This window comes from Macadamia integrifolia, chromosome 9, assembly GCF_013358625.1.
Source record: "Macadamia integrifolia cultivar HAES 741 chromosome 9, SCU_Mint_v3, whole genome shotgun sequence".
NCBI lineage: Eukaryota > Viridiplantae > Streptophyta > Magnoliopsida > Proteales > Proteaceae > Macadamia > Macadamia integrifolia.
Window position 1 is genome coordinate 30,633,842 of NC_056565.1, and position 25,642 is coordinate 30,659,483.

General features: G+C 40.5%; 3 protein-coding genes across 5 annotated transcripts in view; 1 reads left to right on the forward strand and 2 right to left on the reverse strand.

Annotated features, from left to right (window-relative positions):
- LOC122088168 (protein SEMI-ROLLED LEAF 2-like) overlaps positions 1–5,984 on the reverse strand; it is a 50,970-nt gene extending 44,986 nt beyond the window's left edge. Inside the window, exons 1-2 of the mRNA XM_042657344.1 lie at positions 5,630–5,984; positions 5,196–5,480 (exon numbers count right to left, since the gene is read on the reverse strand). Of these exons, the coding sequence (XP_042513278.1) occupies positions 5,196–5,330 (135 nt within the window). The 5' untranslated portion in view covers positions 5,331–5,480; positions 5,630–5,984. The remainder of the gene's footprint in view (positions 1–5,195; positions 5,481–5,629) is intronic.
- A 1,064-nt stretch (positions 5,985–7,048) lies between these two features.
- Positions 7,049–24,062, forward strand: LOC122089837 (serine/threonine-protein phosphatase 7 long form homolog). Of its 3 annotated transcripts, XM_042659550.1 has the most exons (10): positions 7,049–7,278; positions 19,964–20,025; positions 20,826–21,222; positions 21,341–21,465; positions 21,541–21,614; positions 22,062–22,185; positions 22,292–22,521; positions 22,634–22,721; positions 22,822–23,256; positions 23,348–24,062. In XM_042659550.1, the coding sequence occupies exons 3-10, from the start codon at positions 20,829–20,831 to the stop codon at positions 23,576–23,578; spliced, it is 1,701 nt and encodes a 566-aa protein (XP_042515484.1). In that variant the 5' UTR covers positions 7,049–7,278; positions 19,964–20,025; positions 20,826–20,828; the 3' UTR covers positions 23,579–24,062. The 3 variants fall into 3 exon arrangements, with proteins under 3 accessions (XP_042515484.1, XP_042515481.1, XP_042515482.1); XM_042659547.1 differs by having other exon boundaries at positions 21,541–22,185; XM_042659548.1 differs by having other exon boundaries at positions 20,829–21,222; positions 21,541–22,185.
- LOC122089700 (induced stolen tip protein TUB8-like) lies at positions 16,483–16,932 on the reverse strand. The gene has a single exon (XM_042659399.1). The coding sequence runs from the start codon at positions 16,930–16,932 to the stop codon at positions 16,483–16,485; it is 450 nt and encodes a 149-aa protein (XP_042515333.1).
- Positions 24,063–25,642: the final 1,580 nt, after the last annotated feature.

Here is a 25,642-nt window from a genome sequence, read left to right on the forward strand (position 1 = left end):
ACTACCATTGACCTAAATCTCAGCCCCAACAGAGCCCTAAAGGTCCAGCCGCAGGTACTCTCCCATATCCCTAATCGCAGGGTTTGTCTCTCTCGTAGGGTTTGAGTCTTGATTGGGGTTTTGCTCCTGTTTTGTTCTTGGTTCTTTGGGGATTTATTTCTGGTCTTAATTCATTTGTTTCCCCATTGTTACTTCTGACTTTGTCAAGTTAGTTCAAGAGTCCTATTTGATTTGGGTTTGGAGTTGTAATATATTGGGGGTAGTTACTTTGTAATCTACTTCTACATTAATGGCACTCACTCCCAATACAAGCACTAGCACACTGTTCTGTTGATCACCGCAATGTTGGCACTGGCATAACCTCACTCATACATACAAATATACAATAGCTCTTTTGGCACTGTCAAAACTATAGCACACACACATACACAGTCGTATGCACCTCCACCTCGTAACCACCAAGTGATCAAGTCTACCAGATGGTGCACACCCACTCTGTGATCGTCCACAACACTATTATGTCCACAATATATGCAACTTCCACAAGACAAGATATATGTGGTTCAACAATGGACCCACTCCATAGGGCAATAATATAACCAAGGTTTCGTATTATACCCACTACACTACAACATTTTGACCACTACAATGGTCCAGGGGTTGCAACTTCTGCTTTAACCTGAGACGCAACTCAGGCAAGGGCAACAACCCCAATGGTGTGTTGCAGTCACTACAATGACTCGAGGGCACCCTCCTTGCTTCAACCAATATTATGGCAAGGGCTATAAGCCCCAGATTTTCAGAGTCACAGCTGTGAGGATGAATCAAACCCCTGTGACCAGTTCCCCATTGGACACCGCCTAAAATGGTAATAAATGGGCTTATACATTTCTTCAATACAAGCTCTTGTGATTCCATACAATCACAGTACAAATCCCCCCAAATATGGCTCAAATACTGACTCAAACCCTTTTACAAACACACGGTTTACAATCAAATACATATAAAGATAGGATTTGAGAAATATCGATGACCTCCTTCGAGTAATCGTACTTCTGACTGCTTCCCCTGATGTGTGAAGATCAAGACAGGTATGCTTCCAACATCTGCATTCTCTTCACCTCCAAGCATCCCTTCTCCACTCAACGCTTTGAGCTGTGTGAGCTAGAGTCTTCTCTAACCTCTTCTAATAGCGGAAATTTAAAAATAATAATAATAATAATCATAAGTATTGAGCTCTGATACCAAGTTGAAAGAATAATTGAGAAGAGATTAAGAGAATGGATTGGCTTGGCTTGCCTCGAATGATAGAAGCTGTTTTTCTATTTATAGAGAGATAGAAAATACAAATATGGTTCGTAAGGTAAGATTTAAGGTAAGATTGAGTCACAAGTCTTATCCTACCATACAATGAACTTAGACAACCTAGTGGTCTAGTCAACGCCTACCCGTTAACACAAACTTTTTGTGTGATGAGTTGGATTCTATAGACAAAAGTAAGGAAATTCCCGTAGGTGAAATGAGAGTGGATCTATAGGACAAAGAGAGGACCTGGATCAGACCAATAAGTAATTAATAGCTCTTGTCTTGCTATACAAGCTAATTAATAGTTAGAAAGAATTGTCCCTTTGGAGCACTATCAATATCATAGATGGTACGCGTGGTACCCAAAACAATGGTTGTGATTCTAAAAGACTTGGCAAACCTCATGGTATTAAAATATGAAAGAATATCATGAAGATTTTTATCATTTTATTTATTTTATTAGATTTAAGGTTGCAAATGGTTTTAAACCAGGTTTGGGGAGGATGTTTGGTGGGTGACTAAACCCAAGGACCGTCCTAAGACTTTTTATTGCACGACACGTATTCAAGGAGAGACGGACAGATTGGACCCGTTATCTTTCTTCATCAAGTCCCAATTCCTCCTCTCTAGATATTTTTATTAATTAATTTTTTATAAAAAAAAAATTATTCATTTTTAAATCTGTGGGACCCACCTTCTTCCTCCTCCATCTTCTACGCAAAAGGCAGAAAGCCACCCTTACTTGCCCATCCTCCCTTTCAAACCCACAGAACCCCCACTTGCAACACCCTTGCAAAACCTCAGAATCCTCACCCCCATCCACTGCAACCACCTACTTCTTCTTCCTAAAAAATAACCCTTCTTGTAGTTTTGTAGGGGAAGATAGCAAATTTTTAATATGAGCAGAAGAGTAGACAGAGCAGCAGAGTTTGGTGGTGAGCAGGGAGTACACTGTACACAAGTCTCCAAGCAGCACAGAAAATGGCTTCTTTAAAAAGCTCTTCTAATCTATAACACATACAAATCTCACTCTCCCCTTCAGTTTCTCTCTGAGCAATGTTGCTTGTTTCCGATCAGTCCTCGCCTTGAAACTGATCGGAATATGGTGAAGACTCATCGGCATGATGTCGGATCTTTGGTTCTCAACCGCTCCGAAGGGCATTTCAGGTTATAGCCTGCATTTCGCCACAAACTCTTACATACTATGCGATGTGGTGTTTCTCAACACTATCAAATGAAAACGCCTGTGCTATTTGTTCACCGGTTCAAAAGCCGAAGCAGAATATATTGGATTTGAAGAGGAATGGTGGATCGGAGAGGTTGTCAGAGATCTTGAACTTGTCGGAAACGTGGAGTGAGAAGGAGGAAAAATGGTTGCAGAGGATAGGGGGGTTTGTTTCCATGCTTCTTTCATTTCTTGGTTAACAAGCTTTGAAGTTAGGACACTTTTGTTTCCTTTATCAGCAGTTTCTATATTTCAGTTGTTTCCTAATTTAGAACTTTCTATGTAATTGAGTCCAAGCCTCAAGTATAAGTAGAGGCTGATTGTAATTGCTGAAACACAATTGATTAATGAAATTTTCCAGCAATGTTTGCTTCAATTCTGAGAAAGGATTCCCCTTTCAACAGCTGAGATAGTTTTGGGTGAGCGACCCCAGGGCTGAGACACCCCCCCACCCACACCTATCACCCAATTTCTCTTGTTCCTTCCACTTTTCATCTATCATTCTGATTTTTGGTGAGTATTTGAGAGATCTTGTGATTTTGTTTGAAGCCCTTGTAGTGTTTCAAACCCCCATTATCAATTGAAGATCAGAAGTTGCTATTCAAGGAGATCGATCTGTCTAGTCAGGGTTTTGAAGAAGAAAATGATCCTCAGTTCTGCCCTCTCCAGAAGTCAGTTGCTGCAGCCCTTTCAGGGCCTGATCAAGGGTCCTTAGTGGACCACTCATCCAGCCTGGTTTGGCGTTTTGAGGCCTGCTGTGGTTGTTATCAACTTTCTCCTGATTGGTTCTGTCGAACCCCTATTTTGCATTGGGTTATTTCTTCTCTATTTGCTGTCATACTAGGCCATAATTTTGGGATTCTATTTGGACCTATACATGCCCCTCTTCACCAGCATACTAGGCTGATCTGAGCCTAGGATTGTGAGTGACTAACTTTCTCTCTATTCAGCCTAACTTTCAGATTTGATTAGTTACATATACTGTTAAGATCTTAACTTAATTTCTGAGACTGGTTTGGAGCTTGTGAACTATTTGGGACTGTTTACCTTGGTGCATAGTCTTACATCACACCCATAATGAGAATCCTCAGAATTAGAATTGCATCCAAATGTGATTTTCACAGTACAAATGTGCACTGTCATGGAAATATTTCATGCGTATCTTTGGAATCAATTGGTTTCCATCCCCCAGGTTCAATTTGAACTTTACCTTTTGATCCAAAATTAATCTCAACCCAGAGGCATATATTTTGTGGAATTTAATCCCCTTTGGCATTACCTGAGATATTTGGAAAGCAAGCATGAGGCTCATCTTTTATGGAAAATTTCAGAACTAGCCTCATATGCTTAACATTAGGGAAGATATATAATGAGATGGGCAACAGCTATGAAAGCATTCAGGAACATCAGAGGTTTTCTGAATGCATCTCAAGGCTGGACATTATGCAGGTTGAGCTTGAGCTGCCTTCAGATGAGACCTTTTTTTGTTTCTCAATTTATTAAATTTACTGATCAACATGCTTCATGATGAATAGTCTACTATCACTGACTCTTTGGCTTGTAGCGTTTCTGTTCAAACTGAACTTTGATGAATGATTTATAGGTAATCAGTGACCTTCACAGATTGAAGTAATCAAGTTATGCGATGGTGAGATCACATTAATTTACTCATGCCCAGTGGTGAAACGGATTTAACAAGGACAATGAGTCTAGATTACATGATGAAGAGAGGCTTTTTGAAGTTGATTGTGGGGGAGATTCAGTTAACTTTGTTGGTTGATGCACATCTCATTAGGCAATGTCACCATCTTAGATGAGAGGCCCATTCTCTTGGAGGTATAGATCATCCAACAAAATGGCCAACGAGTAAGCCAATCAAGAAATTGTGAGACCTAGAGAGAGTTTGAAGGATCTTCATTTGTTTGTTCATCTCTAGTCCAGTAATTTCCACATTTCTACTTTTCTCCATGTTTGAGTATGTGATGTAATTGTGGGTCACTTGGTGAAAGGGTTAGACATTTATATACTGTTATCTAAACATATTATTTATCAAGAAAATTATCCTCCTTAATTGTTCTTAGGAATGAATGAGGAACAACGAAAATGTAGCAGGTCAACTGGCAGAAACCATGATACTTGATAAAACTGTTTGAGACTGGTACTGCAAAGACTTCACGACTAGTGGCTGCATCTCACGCCCAAAAACTCAACCACTGCTGACTCAAGTGAACTGAATTATTCACATGAAGGCACTGTAAGATGCGCCATAAATTCTATTCCACTATAAACTGAAGCATTAAAGAACAACCTTCAGGTTTCAGAGAGGGTCAAATATGTATATTCTAGCTCAAGCGGGTGACGGAAATTTATGACAACACCAAAGTGACATTTCAAGGTTGTGTTGGGTTGGAGGTGGGGGAGGGGAGCTTCTCAGACACGTTAATTGGCTTACTTTGCAAAACTTAAAACCATTAGCATGAGTAATTATTTACAAACTACAGAGACAAGGATCACTCTGAAGAACACCATTGAAAATCTCAACCACCAAGGTGAAAAAGAAAAAGACAAATCATACGAGGTACAAAACTTGGCTGCAAGTATCCTATCTCAGATAAAATTTATGAAATGAGCGGAAGGGAAAATAAGAATGAAAGAGATGCCAGACCTGGGAACGAGGAAAAATATCTGCGATCAGCTTCTTGTACCTCTTCACAGGCTGCCTAGACCTCGCTCGCATTGCCGGGCAGAAGAAACAGAGACTGCCACAGGCTGGCAAAACTTTTCTCGACATAACACCCATCTTTTAAAACCTGTAAAATCCTACAATCTACAAACTTTTCTGATCCTTCAAACTCTGTCTTCGTAAATCTCTTCCCTTTCCTCAAAGTCAAACAAAATTAACCGAGCCAGAAGAAAAAATTATCGGCGTCTTTCAGATTCCGGGACCAGCCTACAATTTACAATTAAGATCAACAACCAAAGTGATCTAAAAAATGGAAAAATTGGATAAATTCCAATAAACAATTACGAATCGAATAGAACTGGATTTAGGATTTCAATTTGATTAACCAATCTATGAATTTTTGATTGTTTACTTACCTCGGATCTTCGCCTCGAATAGCACAGACCAGAGGCCGGAAATCCCCACAGATCTATGCAGGAAAGCACCGGATCTCCGACATCTTCCACACCGAAATTAGTGAAGAAAGAGAAAAAGGACTCTCTTCTCTCTCTCTCTCTCTCTCTCTCTCTCTCTTCCACCTCCTTCCGTATCATCCGCCTGCCATTGATTCTTCCACCTAATATAACATACTGATTTTACACTAAATTTGGCAAATTTGCTGAGAAGTTCAAAAAAAACGGAGGGGTGATTGAAAAAATGGGTGTTGCCAATTGCCATTCGCATTTCACACTGCTGGGAGAGGGGTGTTTGGATCGTGGGATGCCAATGAGCCATCCCACGTTTCCACTCCCATTAGAATATAGCCGCTATTAGGCTTCCATAGGGACGGCGACAAAATTGTTTTTTTTTTTGTTAAGGCAAAATTAAACTATATTATCCTCAATTGTAACTAAAAATGTATTTATATAGTTGACTCAGATTGTCTTTGGTATCATTTATATTGCTATTTTTTTTAATATATTTTCATTTTTAGATGTGTTTGATATTATTTATGGACCTTAATTTTTTATGGGCAAGGGCAACTGGGCATGAAAATACCCAATGTGCGTAGGGGCAAATAGGTATATTCACACCTAGTTGTGACTCGATGATGTAAAGAGTCCCTAGACAAACACGGTTTTTTTCTTCCTAATTCTATTTAAAAGAAGAGAGTTCCTAATTATACTAAAAAAGAAGAGAGTTCCTTAAAATGCAACATATTTGTATGTTAGCATGGGCTAATGGAAACACATGCAAAAACATCACTAATGATTGATTTTTTACCATTCATGGGGTGCAAGGTGACCATTTCACCTTCCACTATATTTGGACATAGTGGTTATGCTTTTAGAATTTAAAATAGGGAGAGAGTTCCTTGAAATGTAGCATGGTCTATACTAACGCGGATACCAATGATAATGCACATAAAAACACGGACAAGTGCACAATTTTTATATTTCATGCGAGGTGGTTTCGTCATTTCACCCCTCCCTTGTGTCAAGGCAAAGGACCATGTTGCCTTTAAAGCTTTTTTAAAGTCACGGATAAAAGGTCAGCTCTCATGGCCTATGCCACTATAAGAGTCAAGGAGAACACAAAAAATGGTAAGGTGGTAATTTTATGTGCTTCTATGTTGCAGCCAGTCACATTTAAAAAAAAATGGTAGAAAATAAATTTATTTTTGGGTGAATGTAGAAAATAAATTAAAATAACACAAAAAATCATAAATGGTTTAGGAACCATTGGTCTAAAATCATTTTCAACATTAACGAGAAAGTGTTTTTAAGTAATGGCGTTAAATGGTTAAAACCAACGGTTCTCTTCCAGTTTTATAAAATCTCTTACCCGTTGAAAATGTTGACCTGCGTTAAAGTGTAGCTCTAGACTCTCTCTCTCTCTCTCTCTCTCCAGTTTGTCATCCAACTCTCTCTCTCCATGTCTGGACTCTGGAACAAGTACCAGTTCGCACACACTCCTTCAGCTCGCCGTCGATTGCCTTTCTCAGTCCCAAACACTCTCTGTAGCATCAAGCAGCAGCAAGGTGAGGACGCCGCTGCTACGGGTTCAATCTCTGGTGTAATCCCAGGTAATCCACGATTTTTCTCTCTCTCAATCGACTCTTTCATTTTTTTTTTTTTTTTGGTTTCAGGGTTCCTCAAGCATCATTCTGGATTAGGGCTTGTCTATTTTTGTAGGGTATCTCTCTCCCTGCATTGCTCTGTGAATACTGAATGGCGTAGGATAGCTTTGCTTTTTTGCGATTTTTTTTCTTCCTGGTATTTAAGGTTGAATATGAGATGCTCTGAAGTAAGAAACATATGCATTACCAAAAAAAAAAAAAAAAAAAAACAGAAGTAAGAAATATATGGGCATCGAAATTTTCTAAATCCTCAATCCTTGGTTTCGTCCCTTTCTGTTAGGCTCATAGGGTTGCCTTTTTCTCTTGTGGTTTCGACTCAAAGCCGGGAAGTAGATGGATTTGTAGTTGCTGACCATTAGAGGTTAGTGGAGTAAAGTATCTGTAATTAGAGTCACATTTTCTTCTTCCTTTAATTTATATCTTTTTGACACGAAGGGTTGAATTCATAGATCTGTGTTCCGAGATTGAGTTTATTTAGTTGTGATGCTTGAATGGATAATAGGACAGTGATATGATGAGTTATGATGTATGATGCAGAATGTTGGGTAGTTAAGAAGCATCACGTAGATAAACTCAGTGCAGCAGAGATGAGGATGTTGAGATGGATGAGTGGTAAAAATAAGAAGGATAAAGAAATGATCCTATTAGAGCTGATATGAGAATAGCTCCGATACATCAAGCTACGAGAAAGTTGTTTGAGGTGGCATGACCATGTTCAAAGGAGGCCTTTGGATGCTCCAATTGTTGGTGTATGATGTCTTGTATTCCGTCACAGTTTAATCCAAGGAGTACTGGTATAGGCGCCTCGACAAGCAGGAGGCCCCCTTGCATAGCAGGGGCGTAGAGGGCGTAACCCTCGCTCGAATTTTTTATTTGAGGGTAGTTTTATACTTTTCAGATTAAGGTTTTTTTGCTATATATTTGTAGTTAGTTTCTTTATCTGTAATGCAAGCAAATACTGAGAGGTGTGAGGACAAGCGTTGTAACCTTATTCTCCATTAATAGTGAAGCAGGATCTCATCTCACCGAGGACGTAGGCAATCTTACCAAACCTCGTAAACTTGTGTGCATTGTTTGTTCTTTTTTCTTTCATTATTTTCTGCATCGTTATAGGGTTGCGTTTCTACACCAATACGGAGAAGTGATTTGATTCAGATTGAAGAGACTAAAAGAGTTAGGGGTAGACCTAAAATGACCTTAGGACAAGTGTTAAGGAAAGACATGCATAACTTAGGCCTTGTATCAAGTATGACGTCGAATAGAACTGATTGGAGGGCAAGGATCTATGTAGCCGATCCAATTAGTTGGGATGAGGCTGAGTTGTCGTTGTTGTTCTTGTTGTTGCAGACACTAAAAGAAGGTCAGGATTTCTCTTCTGAAGACACAAGTGCATCATAAATACTACTCGTTCCGTGTCTATCTCTCTCTTCCCCCCTTTGAAATGACCCCTGCCCCTCTTGTATGATGCCCTATGCCCCTATCCAGCGTCCCCATTGGTGCTGCCTGCTAGCTTACGCACGCAGCCAGTGTGCCTATCCCTTCCCTAATAGAAATATTGCTTTTATCTTGTAAGTCAATAGAGACGTTATTGTTGGAATCATGTAGTCTGATTTTATCTTAGCAAATGTTGGCTCCTCCCAATAAGGATGCTAGTCAACACAAACTTCATAGAAATTGAAATGGCTGATTGTGCACTGGTATGCAGCAATTGTTGTTCTGTCAGAACCTATCCATTGGAACTATCCATCAGTATCTATTGTTACATAAAAGAATTCATGAAAGAACCCTTTGTACTGAAATATCTACAGTTTTAAGCAGATAACCAGCTGTTCCATTATAAAAAATCTACTTACGAACAAAAATGTAATCATTTGCATGATAAAGCAAGCTGGAGAGTAAATACACCCAACCAACCTACAGATTCATGTGTTTCAATTTGTATATAACCTCTTCAATAGATCATTTAGTCTGAAATTTCTTACTGGATTGGCGATCCTTGATATCCAATTCCTATGGGAACTTGGATGACAGGTCATAGACTAGTTGGAAGTTGAGTAGAGAGAGATTAGAGACCAAGGAGAAAGAGAGAAGAGAGGTAGAGAGAAGAGGGAGAGAAGATGAGAGGAGAAAGAGAGAGAGAGATGAGGGAAAAATGTGAATGAGAGCTCTTAGCTCATTTCACCTATATGAGATTCAAATGATATTTAGGGAATTACATATTCCTTCCTAAGAGAGGTGAAAGAGAAATAAGAGATGTTAGAAATTACATATAAGGGCATCTTAACATAAAATAGTTCCTAATGTGTACCCCTATTACAAATATTTTAACACTGCCCCTCAAGCTGGAGAATAAAATGTCATGCATTCCCAACTTGCATAAGTGAGTACTGAACTGGTGAGGAATGAGTTTTTTGGTGAAGATGTCTGCCAATTGATCACCTGTCCTCACAAAGGGTGTGTAAATATTACCGGAATTAATCTTCTCCTTGATGAAATGCCGGTCTACTTCAATATGTTTTGTTCTATCATGTTGCACTGGATTGTGAGCAATGCTTATTGCTACTTTGTTATCACAATAGTCTCATAGGTCTTTCAGTGTTATACCCCAACTCGAGAACCAACCGACGCTGCCAAGTGAGCTCACAAACAGCATGAGCCATAGCTCTGTACTCAGCATCTGCACTGGATCTAGCTACAACAGGTTGTTTTTTGCTCTGCCATGTAACTAAATTACCACCCACAAATATGTAATAGCCGGAAGTAGATCGTCTATCAAAGATGGATCTAGCCCAATTAGTATCAGAATAACCCTCTATCCTCAAGTGATTGTTCTGGGCATATAAGAGTCATTTTCCTAGAGAGGACTTCAAGTATCTGAGGATGCGGTACACAGCCTCCAAGTGGCCACTCTTGGGAGCATGCATAAATTGGCTCAATACTGCCACTGCATAAGTAATATCAGGGCGAGTCAGACAGATATATCAGGTTTCCCACTCGCTTCTGGTATTTGTCTGCATCAACAAGAGAAGAACCATAGTCTTCCCCTAACTTGTGATTCTGCTCAATTAGAGAACTTGTCGGTTTGCACCCCAACATCCCTATTTCCTTCAACAGGTCTAAAACAAATTTCCTTCAGCAAATATTGATTCCCTTCTTAGACCTTAACACTTCAATCCCCAAGAAGTACTTCAGGTACCCTAGGTCTTTAATCTCAAATTGTTTGGCCAAGTAGGCTTTCAGCCTACTTATCTCTTCATTGTCATCTCTAGTCACAACAATATCATCAACATAGACAATCAACGTTGTGATGGTGCCATTACCTCTCCGGGTAAATAATGTGTGGTCTGCTTGACTTTGGGAATATCCATTTTTCAGAATGGCCTATCTGAACCTCTCAAACCAAGCCTTTGGTGACTGCTTCAGACTATAAAGTGCCTTCTTTAGGAGACACACTTTACCATCGGCTACCGGAGACTTGAAGCCAGGAGGGTGCTGCATATACAATTCTTCCTCTAAATCTCTATGGAGAAAGGCATTCTTCACATCTAATTGATATAAGGGCCAATCTTTGTTTGCTGCCACAGATAAGAGAACTCTTATAGAGTTATGTTTGGCCACAGGAGCAAAGGTCTCTTGATAATCAATTCCATACACCTGGTTGTATCCTTTGGCCACCAATCTTGCCTTGTACCTCTCAATAGCACCATCTGATCGGTACTTGATTGTATAAACCCACATGCATCCAACTGGAACTCTTCCCTTGGAGAGATCAACCAGTTTCCAAGTGCCATTCTTTTCAAGGGCCATCATTTCTTCAGACATGGCTTGCTTTCATTTGGGGTTAGTCATAGCCTCAATAACAGTTTTAAGAATGGAAGTAGAAGAAAGAGCAACAGTAAAGGTAATATATGTAGGAGAGAGAGCATCATAGGAAACAAACTGGACTATAGAGTTAACTCTCTTGCCTTTTCGAACAGTAGTAGGGAGTTCTAACTCAGAAGGAGAATAAATGTTACCTGAATGAGGAGGATAAGACTTAGGATTTGGATCCAAAGAGGACTCTTGGCAGGTCTTCTTTGTCCTTGTGTATACAATAACTGGTGCCTTCTCTATACAAGGCCCACGAGTCTCCACAGTGTCCACATCATCCACCTCTTTATGTTTCCTAATGTTAAAAGAGAAAGGAGTAATAGGCAAGGGAATAAGAAATGAAATAGCATCAACAGCCTTTTCACTTACATTCTCATTCTCCCCCTGAAAAGGATGCTGATGAGGAGTAAAGAAAGGCACAGACTCAAGAAATGTGACATATTTGGAAAGAAATCGCCTACGAGAGGAAGGGTGATAACACTTGTAGCCTTTGGTGGTAGAAGAATACCTGAGGAAGAGGCATTTGAGAGCCTTAGGATCAAGTTTGGTGCGGGAGGATTTAGAAACATGTACATAACAAATACAACCAAACACCTGGGGAGGAAGGGAAAAAGCAGAAGACTGAGGGAACAAGAGTGCAATAGGGTTTTGGGACCCAAGAATTTTGGTAGGCATGCGATTAATGAAAAATGCAGTAGCAAGAACAGCTTCAGACAAAAAAGTTTTAGGAACATGCATACCAAATAGAAGGCTTCTGCCAACTTCTAACAAATGACAATTTTTCCTCTCAACCACCCCATTTTGTTGGGGGGTGTCAACACACAAAAGCTGATGGATAATACCATTGTCAATGAAGAAATCCTGTAGACCACCATACATACACTCCCTCCCTTTATCAGACCGGACAATTTTGATCCTAGTTTCAAACTGGGTGTGGACCATTTTATAAAAAATTTTGAAGGCATCATAAACCTCACTTTTCTGTTTCATAAGAACGGTCCAAGTGCAACGAGAGAAATCATCTACAAATGAAACAAAGTAACGATGGCCAAATAAAGAAGTAGTAGGACAAGGTCTCCAGACATCAGTATGCACAATGTGAAAGGGAACAACAGATTTACTACTATAATAGGGATAAGAAGAGCGACAATGTTTAGCAAAAGTACATGGTTCACAATGAAATACATGAGAAGAAGGAAAAGACGTAAATAAATGAGGCAATTGTTTCCTCATAACAAAAGAGGGATGTCCCAAACGTTGATGCCAAAGCATCATAGAATCCAAAGAGCTACCATCACTACGTCCACATGCATAGGACTGTTGTGTACTCAAAACAAATAATTGTGGTTCAAGGCGATAGAGTCCGCTCTCCTCACGTCCTCTGGCAATAATCCTCTTCGTCACCAAGTCCTGAAAAAGACAGTGGGAAGGGAAAAAAGTGATATAACAATTCAAAGATTAAGTCAAAGTACTCACAGACAAAAGGTTTAATATAAGGTTAGGGACATGGAGAACTGAGTCAAGTGAAATAGAAGTAATAGGAATACTGCCTTTACAGAAAACAAAGGAAAGGGTACCATTAGCCACCCGAACCTTATCCTTACCCGAACAAATGGAGTAAGAATCATAATAGTGAGACGTACCAGTCATGTGGTCAGTGGCCCTAGAGTCAATAACCCATGACAGCATTGTGGAGGGTGCAAATGAAGTGACATGCACAACGGAAGCTGAGGCATCCTGTGAGGTAGATGGACTATCAAGCTAAGACATGAACCGGCGGAGCACTGCAATATCATCACTAGAGAAGGAGTTGGTATCAGCATGAGAGGGTCCTCGAGGATCAATCTCTGTCATAGTGGCATGGGCCGTAGCCCCACCTCGGCAACCACGACGGCCATGAAGCACCCAACATCTTTCTCGAATATGTTCAGGTTTCCCACAATGGTCACACTGTCGGGGTCTATCTCGGTCATCCCCACGGAATGATCCTTGCCCTCGGCCGCCTCCGCGCCGTTCTCTATATGCATTGGAAGAAAGAGCAGATCTCTCAAGTGGTGGAGTAGACTCCATTGTACTTCTTCTAGTCTCCTCACTCAATAAGTAGCTGCACACCTCATTAAGGGATGGAAGGGGTGCCTGTCCCAAAATCTGTATCCGGATTTGCTCATAATCCGAGTTCAAGCCTCCTAGTAAGATCAAAACTCTCATTTTCAAGGGACCTATAGACCTTGGCTTCATCATCGGGATTAGACAACTAAAGGTCCCGATAATGATCATATTCTTCCCAGAGTCCTACAACAATGTTGTAATAGTTAGATATAGTCATGTTTCCCTGCTTCATAGAGAGAGCCTTTTGAAGGAGTTGATAGACCTTAACAGAGTCACCCACTCTATCATAGGTCTTAGATACATTGTCCCAGATATCTTTAGCAGTTTCCTTCCGGATAAATCTTCTGCTAATCTCAGGTTTCATGGAAAAAAGTAGCCAAGTCATAACAGTGGAATTTGCAGTTTCCCATTTATGATATTCTGGATTAGAGACAGTGGGAGCCTTGATAGTCCCATTAATATATCCAATTTTTCCTCGACTCCTCAAGGATAACTTCACAGAGTGTGACCAGTCCAAGTAATTGGTGCTATCCAACTTAACGAGGGAAATCTGGGTGTTGGGGTTGTCAAAGACAATCTGGCTGGGATTGGTACAACTCGACCCAGCCGATGTAGCTTCCAAAGGTTTAGTGAGATCAAACATGGTAAGTGGATACTCCTAAAAAACCACGGTTGGAGATCCAAAGCAAGGGGTAACACAATACCCAAATACTGTCTTCTCGGAACCAAAAAAAAATTTCAGCAAGCAAAAGAAACTTGAAACTGGAGATAAATCCAATTTAATCCACTAGTAACTGTAGTACATCATTCCAATATCACACACATGCATCATAGGATAGGATATCTTCATCAAACAACAGCCCAAGAACACCATAGAGGTCATTCCAGACCATAAATGCAGAAAAAACAGGTACTAGCGATACCTGGCAGCAAGCATATTTCTGAGTTGTTCTCAAACAACACAACACTTTTGAACCTGAGCTTCGGATGGCCAAACAAGGGGCCTTGGGCGACACCTACAAGCCTAGCCCCATCCCCAACAGCCACTTGATGAGAGAGAAAGAGGTGCTTCAAAGAGAAGCTGGCGGTAATGCTCAAAGGGACCAAAAAACGTGGTATGAACTCCAGTAGGTCCTTGTGATGCTTCAATCTCCCTCTAAGAGTCTTCAAGATACTTCTAAAGCTCCATTAGGTCACCTTGTTGAATTTTTTTACATGGTATAGCCTCTATTGGATCCCTTTATTTTCTAGGGTTGCAAAAATAGACTCAAAGAATGAGAGGATGAAACCTTAGTCGACTCTCAAACTCCTTGCAGCTCTAATACCAAGTTGGAAGTTGAGTAGAGAGAGATTAGAGACCAAGGAGAAAGAGAGAGATAAGGGCAAAATGTGAATGAGCTCTTAGCTCATTTCACCTATATGAGATTCAAATGATATTTAGGGAATTACATATTCCTCCCTAAGGGAGGTGAAAGAGAAATAGGAGAAATGTTAGAAATTACACATAAGGGCATCTTAACATAAAACAGTTCCTAATGTACCCCTATTACAAATATTCTAACAAGACTCATATGGTCATGGGCTGTTCACATTCTTGCTAATTGAGGTGTCAGATATGAAGAAGAAAAAGAAGTAGAGAGGGAGTTCTATGGGTCATCTAAGAGGTCAGAGAGTAGTGATAATCCCAATATAGGAGAAGCATGTGGGTCTCACGGGTCACCATATAGTGAAGTGCAGTAGAGTATGAGGCAGTAAGCATTAGATAACGAGGTTAGATATGTTGTGAGACAGATTAGAAAATGGGCTGTAGAACTCAGCCAAATGTACATTAGGGCTATTTTTATGATTATTTTCATTAGTCATTAGTTATGTAAAGCTCAAAAGTTAGGTTCTTATCCATGTACTAGAAATTCACCTTCTACTTTATTGCAATGCATGGATAGTGCTCTGGATATGAAAGCCAATCTCTTGGGCTGTCCATTATGTAGAATGCTATGCATACTGGTAAAGACATGAGATTCCATTCACAATTCAGCACAGCAAAAGTAAGGCTCTTTAACTGGCACAAAAGTAAGGCTCTTTAATTGGCATATAATGGACATAATCGATCATGGTGTAGCTACAGGCATGCACAAGTAAATGGATGAGAAATAGCAGCTGAATAGTTTGATATGAAATGAATAGTGCTAGAAAATCAGCTCAGAAAAAATTTTCTTATACTAATTTAAAGAGGAAATGAAGAATCCGGCAGAATGCAAATCAAAATTAAACGAAATTTCTTTCTTTTGAAGATTTGCAAAATCTGTCAAAATCTAAACCAAATGTAGGAGTCAAGTTACTATATATTATTTTTAGAGGAATTATCAGTCCCCTCCCCTGAACTTTGGGGAAATATCAAGTTCCGCCATGACTTTTTAATTAATTCACTCCCCTTCCCCCAAATGAAAAGATTCTATCAACCGTGTCCTTAGGCGTTAAAATTGCTGTTTAGTCTTTCATTTTTTTTTATAATGACCGAAAAACCCCCCATCTCTTTAGACAACAGAGGAACTTTCCTCCTGCGGAAATTGAGAAAGATGCTGGTGGTTATGCCAGCAGATCAAGCAGCTCCAGTAGTTCTAGCAGTGGTTCTTCCTCATCCACTAATTCGTACTCGGGGAGCTCATCTGGCAGCGATTCTGACACGGACGATGCGATTCTGACACGGACAATGCACAATCACCGTGTTCGGAGTCGAAGGGCTCCCCTAGGACCAAGGAGGAATGATGTGCACAACGAAACAACTTGAACTCGGAGGAAGACGAGGCAAAAGAAGAAGTGATTGAAGATGAGTGTGATTTGGGTACAGTTTTTAAAGGTGAAAGGGGAGGAAGGTTGGTTATTAGGTGGCTTTGCTTCGCATGTACCATATGTGTAAAGATGAAGATCAACATGTTACGGTGAGCAGAAGATGAAAACAAGTAGAAGAGATAAAACTGACAATAGTGTAGATAAGAAGGGGTTACAACGATACCTTTTTGTAATATACACAACACTATCAAGGATTAAATGAAAAATTGCATGATTTTGCTTGCAAAAAAAAAAAAAAAAAGACAACAGAGGAACTTAAATCGCATCGGTCCGCTCCGCTTGTCTGCTAGTAGAGGGGCTCCCCATATCGACACCAACTCTTTAAATCGGAGGTGGTGGCGCAGCATCAGCTATTTCTTCCTCTTTCGTTTCAACTAATGCCATGGAAGTTGACTCTCCCTCTGCTTCCTTCTCTGGCATTGCCATTGCCGGTTCCTCAATCGGGGCTGCAGGAGCAGATACTGCTATGATGGTTTCTTCAATAGGATCAACGGTCTTGGCATCGTCTTCATCAACGGTGGTTACCGTCTCAACCATCATAGCCGCTGGCGCCTCAGCTTTCGCTGCGGCTGCCGCTTCCCGTTCCAATGTCGAATCTTGTTCTGTTGCTGTCGCCTCTTTCTTTCTTCTCTCCTTCACTTCCTCCACCGGTGCCGGCTCTGCAACATTGCTAGTCTCCAGCCTCAAGGGCTCTTCCGTCTCTGTTGGTGTCGATGCATCGGCAATAGCTTCTTCAGTAGCTTTAGCCTTTTCCTCAGCAGGAGTAGGCATAGGCGCAAGGGTCTCTCCAGTCTCGGTCTTCTTCGCTTCCTTTGCCAGCTTCTCTTCCTCCTTTGCGGTAGGTGGAGGCGGTGGAGGAGTAGTAACTCCGCAATTTCACTGCATTGGTTGCCTGAGTTCTTCCCCCTGTTGAGGGCATCTTCACTTTCGCACTAGTTGGCAACGCCAGCTCTGGCGCTTTTGCTTGTTTTCAAAACAGAAGCATTGTATGCGAGGTTTCTGGTGCGGATGAGATTGCTCACCATTCAACTAAAGAAGAAGACGGAGTAGCCATTGAGCTCTTCTCGGTGAAGAAAGGGGCGGTTGTAAGAGGGGCTGGCTCTCTCTTCTTCCTTTCAATGATTAAGTAGAGGGGCATTTAGGGTATTAGCAAAATTAGGTTGGGCACTTAACAGCAGAAACTAACACTCACTAACGAGTGGTAGAATCTTTTGATTCGGGGGAGGGGAGTGAATTAATTAAAAAGTCGTGGGGGAACTTGATATTTCCCCAAAGTTCAGGGGAGGGGAGTGATTATTCCTCCTTTTATAAAATTAATGAAACTGTGATGTAAGGCTGTGCATTTGCCCCTTCCAGACCCTGTAATAGCGGGAGTCTCGTGCACTGGGTTGCTCTTTAAAAAAAAAAAAAAAATTGTGATAGTGATCGTAGTAGAAGAATCATAAAAGTTGTCAGCTTGGTTCTATCAGTGCACATCTTCAATTGCAGTGCAAATAATTGATGGGCCCAATGGGCCCTTATTTACTATTGAAATAACTTAATATATTAATAGCCACTTAAGTGATCTTAGTGGTGGCTTTAAGTGGAGATCGATTAGCCCACTTTGGGCTGGCCTCTCCTCCTGCGGCAGTCCATGGTGGATGTGGATCTACATCAAGCAGTGTTGTGGACCACAGGTGGGACTTCTATTGTCAGAGGAGGATTTTGAGAGGTACACGCTCTAAGTGAAGTTATCTCCGCATCCTTCTGAGCGAGGTTGGCCTCTAACTGAGCAAGGCATTCCTCAAGATTTGATCCTGATGTGCCCGGGGTAGCATCAGTGGCCATTACAATGATGGGACCACTCTCAAGAGATCAAGGTAATGATGCAAGGGAGGCTCTTGGTGACGACGTTGGTGAAGACACCGGCGAGACCCAATCGTTTACAGAGCCCCCAGCTTCAGTTGACTGTGACTATTCCTATGCAATTTGAAATTTTCATTTCAAGAGCCTTCGATGATGCCTAACCAGTAATAGGAAGCATAGATAGGGAGGTTTAGGAACCTGAAAAATTGACCACAGTTTCTTACGTTATTCCTGTTACAAAATACTGGATTTCTAGCTAGAACATTCTCATTCCAAAAATGGAAACAAATTAGAATTCTCAATTCTCTACGGCATCTAGGCGATGAAATATTTTCAGGAAAAAGCAAATCATAATGATTTTCGCCTCCATTCCCAATCATTCAATATTTTTCATTTCCGTAAATACCACTCGAAAGCAGTCAGTGAAAAGAGGAGTCATTTTTCGGCTTGATAGCACAAGCACGATGAAAATATAATTTAAGGCTTTAAAGCTTGGAGTACCTCCACCGCTTCCAATCTGAATTCTTCATTGATTTGAATCAGAATTGATTAGAAATTGGTTGAAAATACTAGAATTTGGAGTCAGGAAGAAGTAAACATTTTTATAAATCTTAGATTTCTTAGGATTCTTATTCAAACATCAAAGTCCAGTAGATTTAATTGCGAGAGGTATGTGTCATTGATTTTCTGCTATTTTGCAAACTAGAGTAAACACTGGTTAAAAATGAAGACCAAAATGCATTCGTGACCAGTTCCAGAATGGACTCTAGGTCAGGGATTTATAGATAAGTTTGGTTCTCTCTCTTACAATTCATTATCATTATTTTACACTGTTGAACTTATACTAAATTTTTTCCTAGTGATTGAGAAACGGGCATTGCCAATTCCATAATAAGACTCAGAAACAGTGCCTTGAAGGTTGAAGATAATACTCAAGCGACAAGTTTTTCTTGTATTGGAACTTTAGTCTTTTCTTTAAAGTTGTCAATGGAACCTCGCATGTTAATTTTTGAGCCTCCACCTACTCGTGGTGTCTTTAGACTAAATGCAGAGTAACAAATGACCCGTTTCTCAGGGAACTAGTGCCTTTAACTGCTCAGAGTTTCGCTAGAAACTGTAATTTAGAAACTTCCATTGGGAAAAATTGGAACTGGTCTCAATCTCTGTTCTTTTTTATTCAAAATTGGTCACTGACTGCATCAAAATCTCCTTGTATCCTCCATGCTCTGTTCAATCACTAATTTTATGGGGAGAAAGATTCAAGGTGTGTAAAATATCTGTGTAATTGGCTGGATAGTGGCATCATAATTATTTTATGGTTTGAAAAATAGGAAAACAACACACCTAGAACATGGATTTAAGAATCGGTATTGGATCGATTGTGTTGTATTGGCTGATCCGTATCGGAACTGTAGGTTGCATCAGTTAATCAGCTTCCACATGTATGAGTAAATTCTCAGTAGCCAAAAGCAAGTAATCACTTAGAAAAGTAAAAAAAATCGAGAACTAGATCAACATGACTTGGACTAAACCAAACCAAGTTAAGCCCAGAGGTCAAACAAAGATCAAGAAGGGCTGTAACTCAGGCAAATCTCACTTTCACCAGTCTTGGGATGGGTGGATCAGACTTCAGAGTTGGTCCTAACCTTAAGTATTTTTTGCACAAAGTGTTTGTCCTCAGATTCATGTGCATGTAATTCCTTAAGCTAGCAGTCCAAACTTTTACCATCTGACCAAGCAATGGTCCATAGGCAAAGACTAAAAAGAACCAGACTAACCTGACAGATTGAAGCCCAATAACTATACCTTGATACCAAAACATCAGATATTGCTTCCATTGACATCTATAAATTATGCTTTTGGGAACGAAAAAAACTTGCATGCTTTTTGGACTGATGTGAAAAACTACTTTAGATGATGGATTCTTTGTTGCTTTTCTTTATGATTTATTTTGCAGGTTCCATTTGGATGGGCAGTAATTGAGTTGCAGCTTGCTCCCTATCCATCTCATAGTTGCAGGTAAGTTGCATTTTTTGCTAAATGTACAATTTGTTTACTTTCTATTTAAATTCTATGGAAATGATGGTGAGGAATGCAGGATTTGGCATATCCCTTACTGGATAGCAATATTAATTTTGTGGATTATATGGTTCTCTATCAAATGGTTGGCTAAAGTCAATGAAGGGATCTTTTGTATGTTTTGTGATGTATTATGCTATTCAAATTTGTTATGAATGTGGGTGGATGGTTGAGTACATCTTTTGTTTTTTTTTTTTTTTAAACTTTTTCCACTGCTCCTTGATGGGAGTTCTTTTGGTTTTATCATCCTCTTTCAGATTATTTTTCTTCTATTTTTTTGTTTGCTTATTATAGCATGGGTTTTAAATGGGATGTAATCAAGTCTATGAACAATGTGATTTTCTTCATTAAGTTGTTTGTAGTTTGTAAATAATAATAATAAAGGTAGAGAAGCTAGAGAGAGGCAATACGTGTTGTAACTTTTGGGAGCCACAACCTTATGGTTGAGACTACCCACTCAATCCAATATCTAATAATGAAATAACCCTAATAAGGGCATAAAAGCAATGACAACACATAAGATAAAATAAAAACACAGCCAAAGGGGAAATCGAGATTAGCGCTATCTCCCTTTCCCCTCTTATTTGCTAGCACTAATCTCGATTTCCCCTTTCACCCCTTTTTGATAACTTCTAACATAGTCAAAGGAAGGAGAATGTTGTCGTGAATGGTTTGTGATGTTCATATGGCATTGTGCTTTTGACTTGTCTATATGATGCGTTCTTTATTAATGTTGACAGAAGATGGCAGACCAGATGGTAACACTCATGTGTCGTTGGGATGGGAGGATTACAACTGGACCACAGGGCGCGGATTATGAAGGTGGCAGGCTGAAAGGCATCCGTGTCAACTGTAGAACGAGTTACTCAGAATTGTTGGGTCGGATGTATGAGATCACAAAGTATGACAGGAGGCAGTTTAATATTAAGATGACGTGCAGGTACCCAATGTCCAAGGGCTACATAGCCTATGAGATTGATGACAAAGATGCCACGGAGATTATGCTTGAATTGGGAAGACAGCAAAACGGCCATGGGGTAGAGTTGTACTTGGAAGAAGATCAAGTGCACATCAACAATGAACAAGATGATCATCAGATCATTCAGAGTGGTCTGTTCACTCATATGCTTGTCCAAGGTACTAAATAATTCAATCTTCCATTATTTTGCAGTTTTCCATTTTTGATGACTAGGGTGCTCCATCACTTGCTTTGCATGTGTTTATCATTGTTCTTTTCTATATGTGCTCTGTGCAGACACCAATACTCAATTGGTCACTGAGTGTCCTGCTGACCCAGAGCAATTAGTCCCTGGGCCTATTGATACCAGTGTGCTCACACTACAAGGAGATCATAGATCCCAGGCTATATGGGATGGTGAGGTTGGTATCTATCTCATTTTAGAAACGATAAAACTACATATTGGTTTGACTGACATGCAATTTACCTTCTCTTAGGACATTGGGATATTGAAATGTACTCAGAGAATAGGGCGTTTAGCAGATTGGCCTTTGCATTCTGATCTTGTCAGGTATGTTACAAGAGCAGGACTCTATCACTTGTCTAGGGTTAATGGTATGAGGATGGATCGTCCATTGATCACTGCGTTAGTAGAGCGATGGCGCCGTGAGACCCACACGTTTCATCTTCCAGTGGGTGAGATGGCCATTACTCTACAAGATACAGCAGTTCTCCTTGGACTTCGTGTACATGGTGACCCAGTGACTGGTAGGACTGACTACACATGGGCAGAGCTCTGCAAGGACTTATTGGGGAGGAAGCCAGAGGCACAGTACTTGAGTGGATCATCACTAAAGATGACCTGGCTATATACACATTTTCACCAACTTCCAGAGGGCGCTAGTCCTATGGTTCAGGAGCAGTATGCCCGGGCATACATGTTGTACTTGCTCGGAAGTACTATATTTGTAGATAAGTCTGGAGATTCTGTCCAGTTGATTTATCTTCCCCTCCTCAGTGACTTCGATGCAGCTGGGACACTGAGCTGGGGTAGTGCCGCATTAGCATTCTTGATGCGAGAGTTGTGTAGGGCTACTTCTCGGCGAATGTCTGAGATTGCTGGTTGTTTAACCCTATTGCAGGTATATTCCGCCCGGTATTACCATGTATATATATATATATATATATTTTTTTTTTTTTTTCAAGCTGTCTTACCATTGGTGTTTTCTAACACCTTTCCAATTTCAGTTATGGGCATGGGAGCGATTGCGTATTGGTTTCCCTAATAAACGCGACCCTCAGACTCCTCCAGGAGGTGCTTCAACTACTGATAATGGTTCACTTGGTGCTTCAGAAATTGCAGTTCAGATGCCAACAGATCAAATGCCAACAGATGTGGCAATGCAATCCCCAACAGATGTGTCGCTACCGGTAGCAGATGAGCAGTCAAACTCTCTTGCAGATCCATTAGGGTGCAGGTGAATTATAAATATATATATATATATAATTTTTTTTTTTTTTGGGGGGGGGGGTGTTACCTGAATTATATGGCTTTTGTTGGGAGTAAGTTTTTTTAACCTTTCCACCCAGGTGGAATGTACCAATGTCACACACTGAGAGCCCAAAGACTGTTTTGCGTTACTATAGATCTCAACTTGACCATCTGACGGATGATCAGGTATAAATTAAGCTCTAGCTGTTTATCATTTGTAAAAATAATGACATTTACCTCACTCAGTAAATAACCTGTATAAATTATCCATTTCCCATAAATGTAGGTTATTTGGCAACCATATGCCCCTGAGATTTTGGCAGCATTACCTGAAATATGTAGGAGTGATCAGGATGTGTGGCGGACAATAGCACCCCTTATTTGCTTTGACATTGTAGAGTGGCACTTACCTCAGAGAGTTCTACGTCAATTTGGTCTACAGAACACAATTCCAGAAAATGCAAATATTGACCAGGGACTCCATAGCATCACAAGACAGGGGAGGCCCACTATAGATTGGAAGGTACATCATGCTGAGTATATCACTCTATGGGAAAATCGCTGGTCAACCATTGCTGTGGGAACTCCTGAGAATGGTTCAGTGCACTGTAATGGTCAATATATGGAGTGGTATCGTCGCATCACTCGTCGCTTTGTTGGTCATCCCAATGATACACCAGTTATGCGCTACCAACTTAGGGGACATGATCAACAGATATTGGTAATGATTTATGATCTTTATCATAAATCACGGTCATTTCATTTCAATCACTTCTTTGCATCTCATAAATTATTTCGTTTTGAAATGGCAGGTTAGGTGCATGACTAATATGCATTCCCGTATCAGTACGACCCTTGAAAATCTCACTCCTACATGTACATGTGGTGCACAATCGACATTTGAGGAGCTTAGAGATATGATAGATGGTGCACTACAGCAGGTTCGAGAAGGACGTCAGACTGAGCCAGCCCCAGTAGTAGCACCTGCAACTGGTCGGAAATATACTAGAAAGCGGCACAAAGTTGAGAAGCACAGTAAATAACACCACTATTAGCAGCACCTGTAGCTAGAGGTGCTTAGCTTTACAGTAGGCAACCTACACCGGCTCCTCAGATGCAAGCACAGCCACCGGCAGCTTCAGATATTCCTGCCACATATATTGGGCACGTGAGCAATTCTAGCTGTGGTTGATGCTTCAGCAGCAGTTACCTCCAGCTGATCCCACTATGTTTGTGTATCATAGATCACCCAGAAGAAGAGTAAGGTCACAATGAAGAAGTATCATGACCAACAAGCAGATTAATTGGGTAAGGGAGCTTATGTATGATTGAGAGTTGATTTAAGATTGAGAGCTTCACACAGGATCTTGTCCTGGTGATGTTGATGTATCATTATTGATTGTGTTTACAAAAGGATCACCCCTTTTTTTGCTACTGTTACTTGCAGTTACAAATTCTGATACATACTAAAATTTGGTCTTCATGAAGTCAAAAGGAAGAATGATGGGATACGATTATGTCATAGTAGATGCTGTTGCACATGTAAAGTTGAGAAAACATGGTTCATGCCTTAGGGTATACTTATTTGAGAACCTCCATCAGTAATTAGCCCTTGATATATATATATATATATATCAATATTAATGGAAATTCTAACAAACCCAACTTTTACTGAGACGTCATACTCGGTACTTGTGAACTTGGGGTCCCTGGTTCGGTATACCTACAAACTCAGGGAAAAAGGAGAGGAAAGATGGAGTCTATCATTAAGGATCACACTTGAGAAATCTTGAGTCTTCATACCAATTCATTGGACAGTGCTTTCTGTTGTGAATTTGGGGTTCCTGGTGCAGTATGCCTACCAACACTTGAGAAGGAAAAGGAGAGGAAGAGATGGAGTCTCATGCAATAAGTATCATAAGAAGGGTCACACTTCAAATCTTCATTGTTCAAGTCAATTATTCATGTGACATCAGTTCAGTATTCCTTTATTCCCAAACAGTACATAAAAAATTCATGAGTTTTCATGACATTGGATGATTTGGATCAATGCTTGTCTAAGCTTTGGGAAACCAAGTTGGGATATCATCAAACATTGATTCTCCAAAAAAGCTTGTTCCAATCTGTAGTTTATTTTCTGATATTATTAAAGCTCCACACAGTGAGTACACTTTTCATTAGGGATGTCAATGGAGCTGCTTTGGTAGGTTTGTAGGTTCCACCAATGTCATACCCCACCCTCTTGAAAGAGTGCTACACACACAGATTGGGACTTTTTATGTTCTGACCTCTGAGACATGCATGTGGTTCACCAATTTTCCAGGGAAACTAAGGAGGGTACCAAGAGTATTTTTGAATACCATACCCAAACCCTAACCCAACGAAGGTCATGCCACAATAGTTTAAGAGGCACCATTGCCATAATTTCAGTGGATAATATGAAAATAAAGATCTCAAGGCATGATACTATCCGTTGGTCCCCTTCCCCTTCAGGTCTCCTCAATGCTAGGGCGGGTTGGGACTTTGTCATTTCACGGCTCTCCTTCACCTTGGTTCAAGCACCATACCCCCGACAAAACTTCATGGTCTGGCGAGTGTTCACTAAATACCTTCTCACGTAGGCTGTTTTCTCATCCAGAGAAGAATTCCAGCCCCTCCTCAATGTTACCTATGTGGAGCCAAGCCTGAGGATCACCTCTTTTTGGCTTGCCGTGTTTCATCCACTATCTGGAAAGGGGTCATGGCCAAATGTTGGCCTTCTAACAGAGTCATTCTCTCTTTCGAGAGGAAGTGGATCTAGATGAATATGACTTTTCATGGAAAGTCTATGTGCGAGATAGTAGGTAAGCTCACTTTTTCCGCTACCATAAATCAAATCTAGATAGAGAGAAATCATAGGAAATGGACTTTCAACTCTCGGCTTTTGAGAAAGATTTGAGCCTCCATCTCCTTTGATGTCAAAGCCAAGATTGTAAATGTGCTTTCTTCTTGTAGCCTCACCCCCAAGAAATTGTCACATTTAGCTTCCTCGGACCTCCCTAGTTCTGTTATCTCCTCTCTTAGAGAATATGTTCCTTTTTTTATTTTCCTCTCTCTCCCCCCCCCCC

Bases quoted from the DNA above. Each gene is read 5' to 3' on its own strand.
- LOC122089700 (XM_042659399.1), bottom strand. From the start codon at position 16,932: ATGCCTACTCCTGCTGAGGAAAAGGCTAAAGCTACTGAAGAAGCTATT.
- LOC122089837 (XM_042659547.1), top strand. From the start codon at position 20,829: ATGGCAGACCAGATGGTAACACTCATGTGTCGTTGGGATGGGAGGATT. The intron at 21,466-21,540 runs GTTGGTATCTAT...ACCTTCTCTTAG, and splicing joins AGGCTATATGGGATGGTGAG to GACATTGGGATATTGAAATG. The intron at 23,257-23,347 runs GTAATGATTTAT...TTGAAATGGCAG, and splicing joins GACATGATCAACAGATATTG to GTTAGGTGCATGACTAATAT.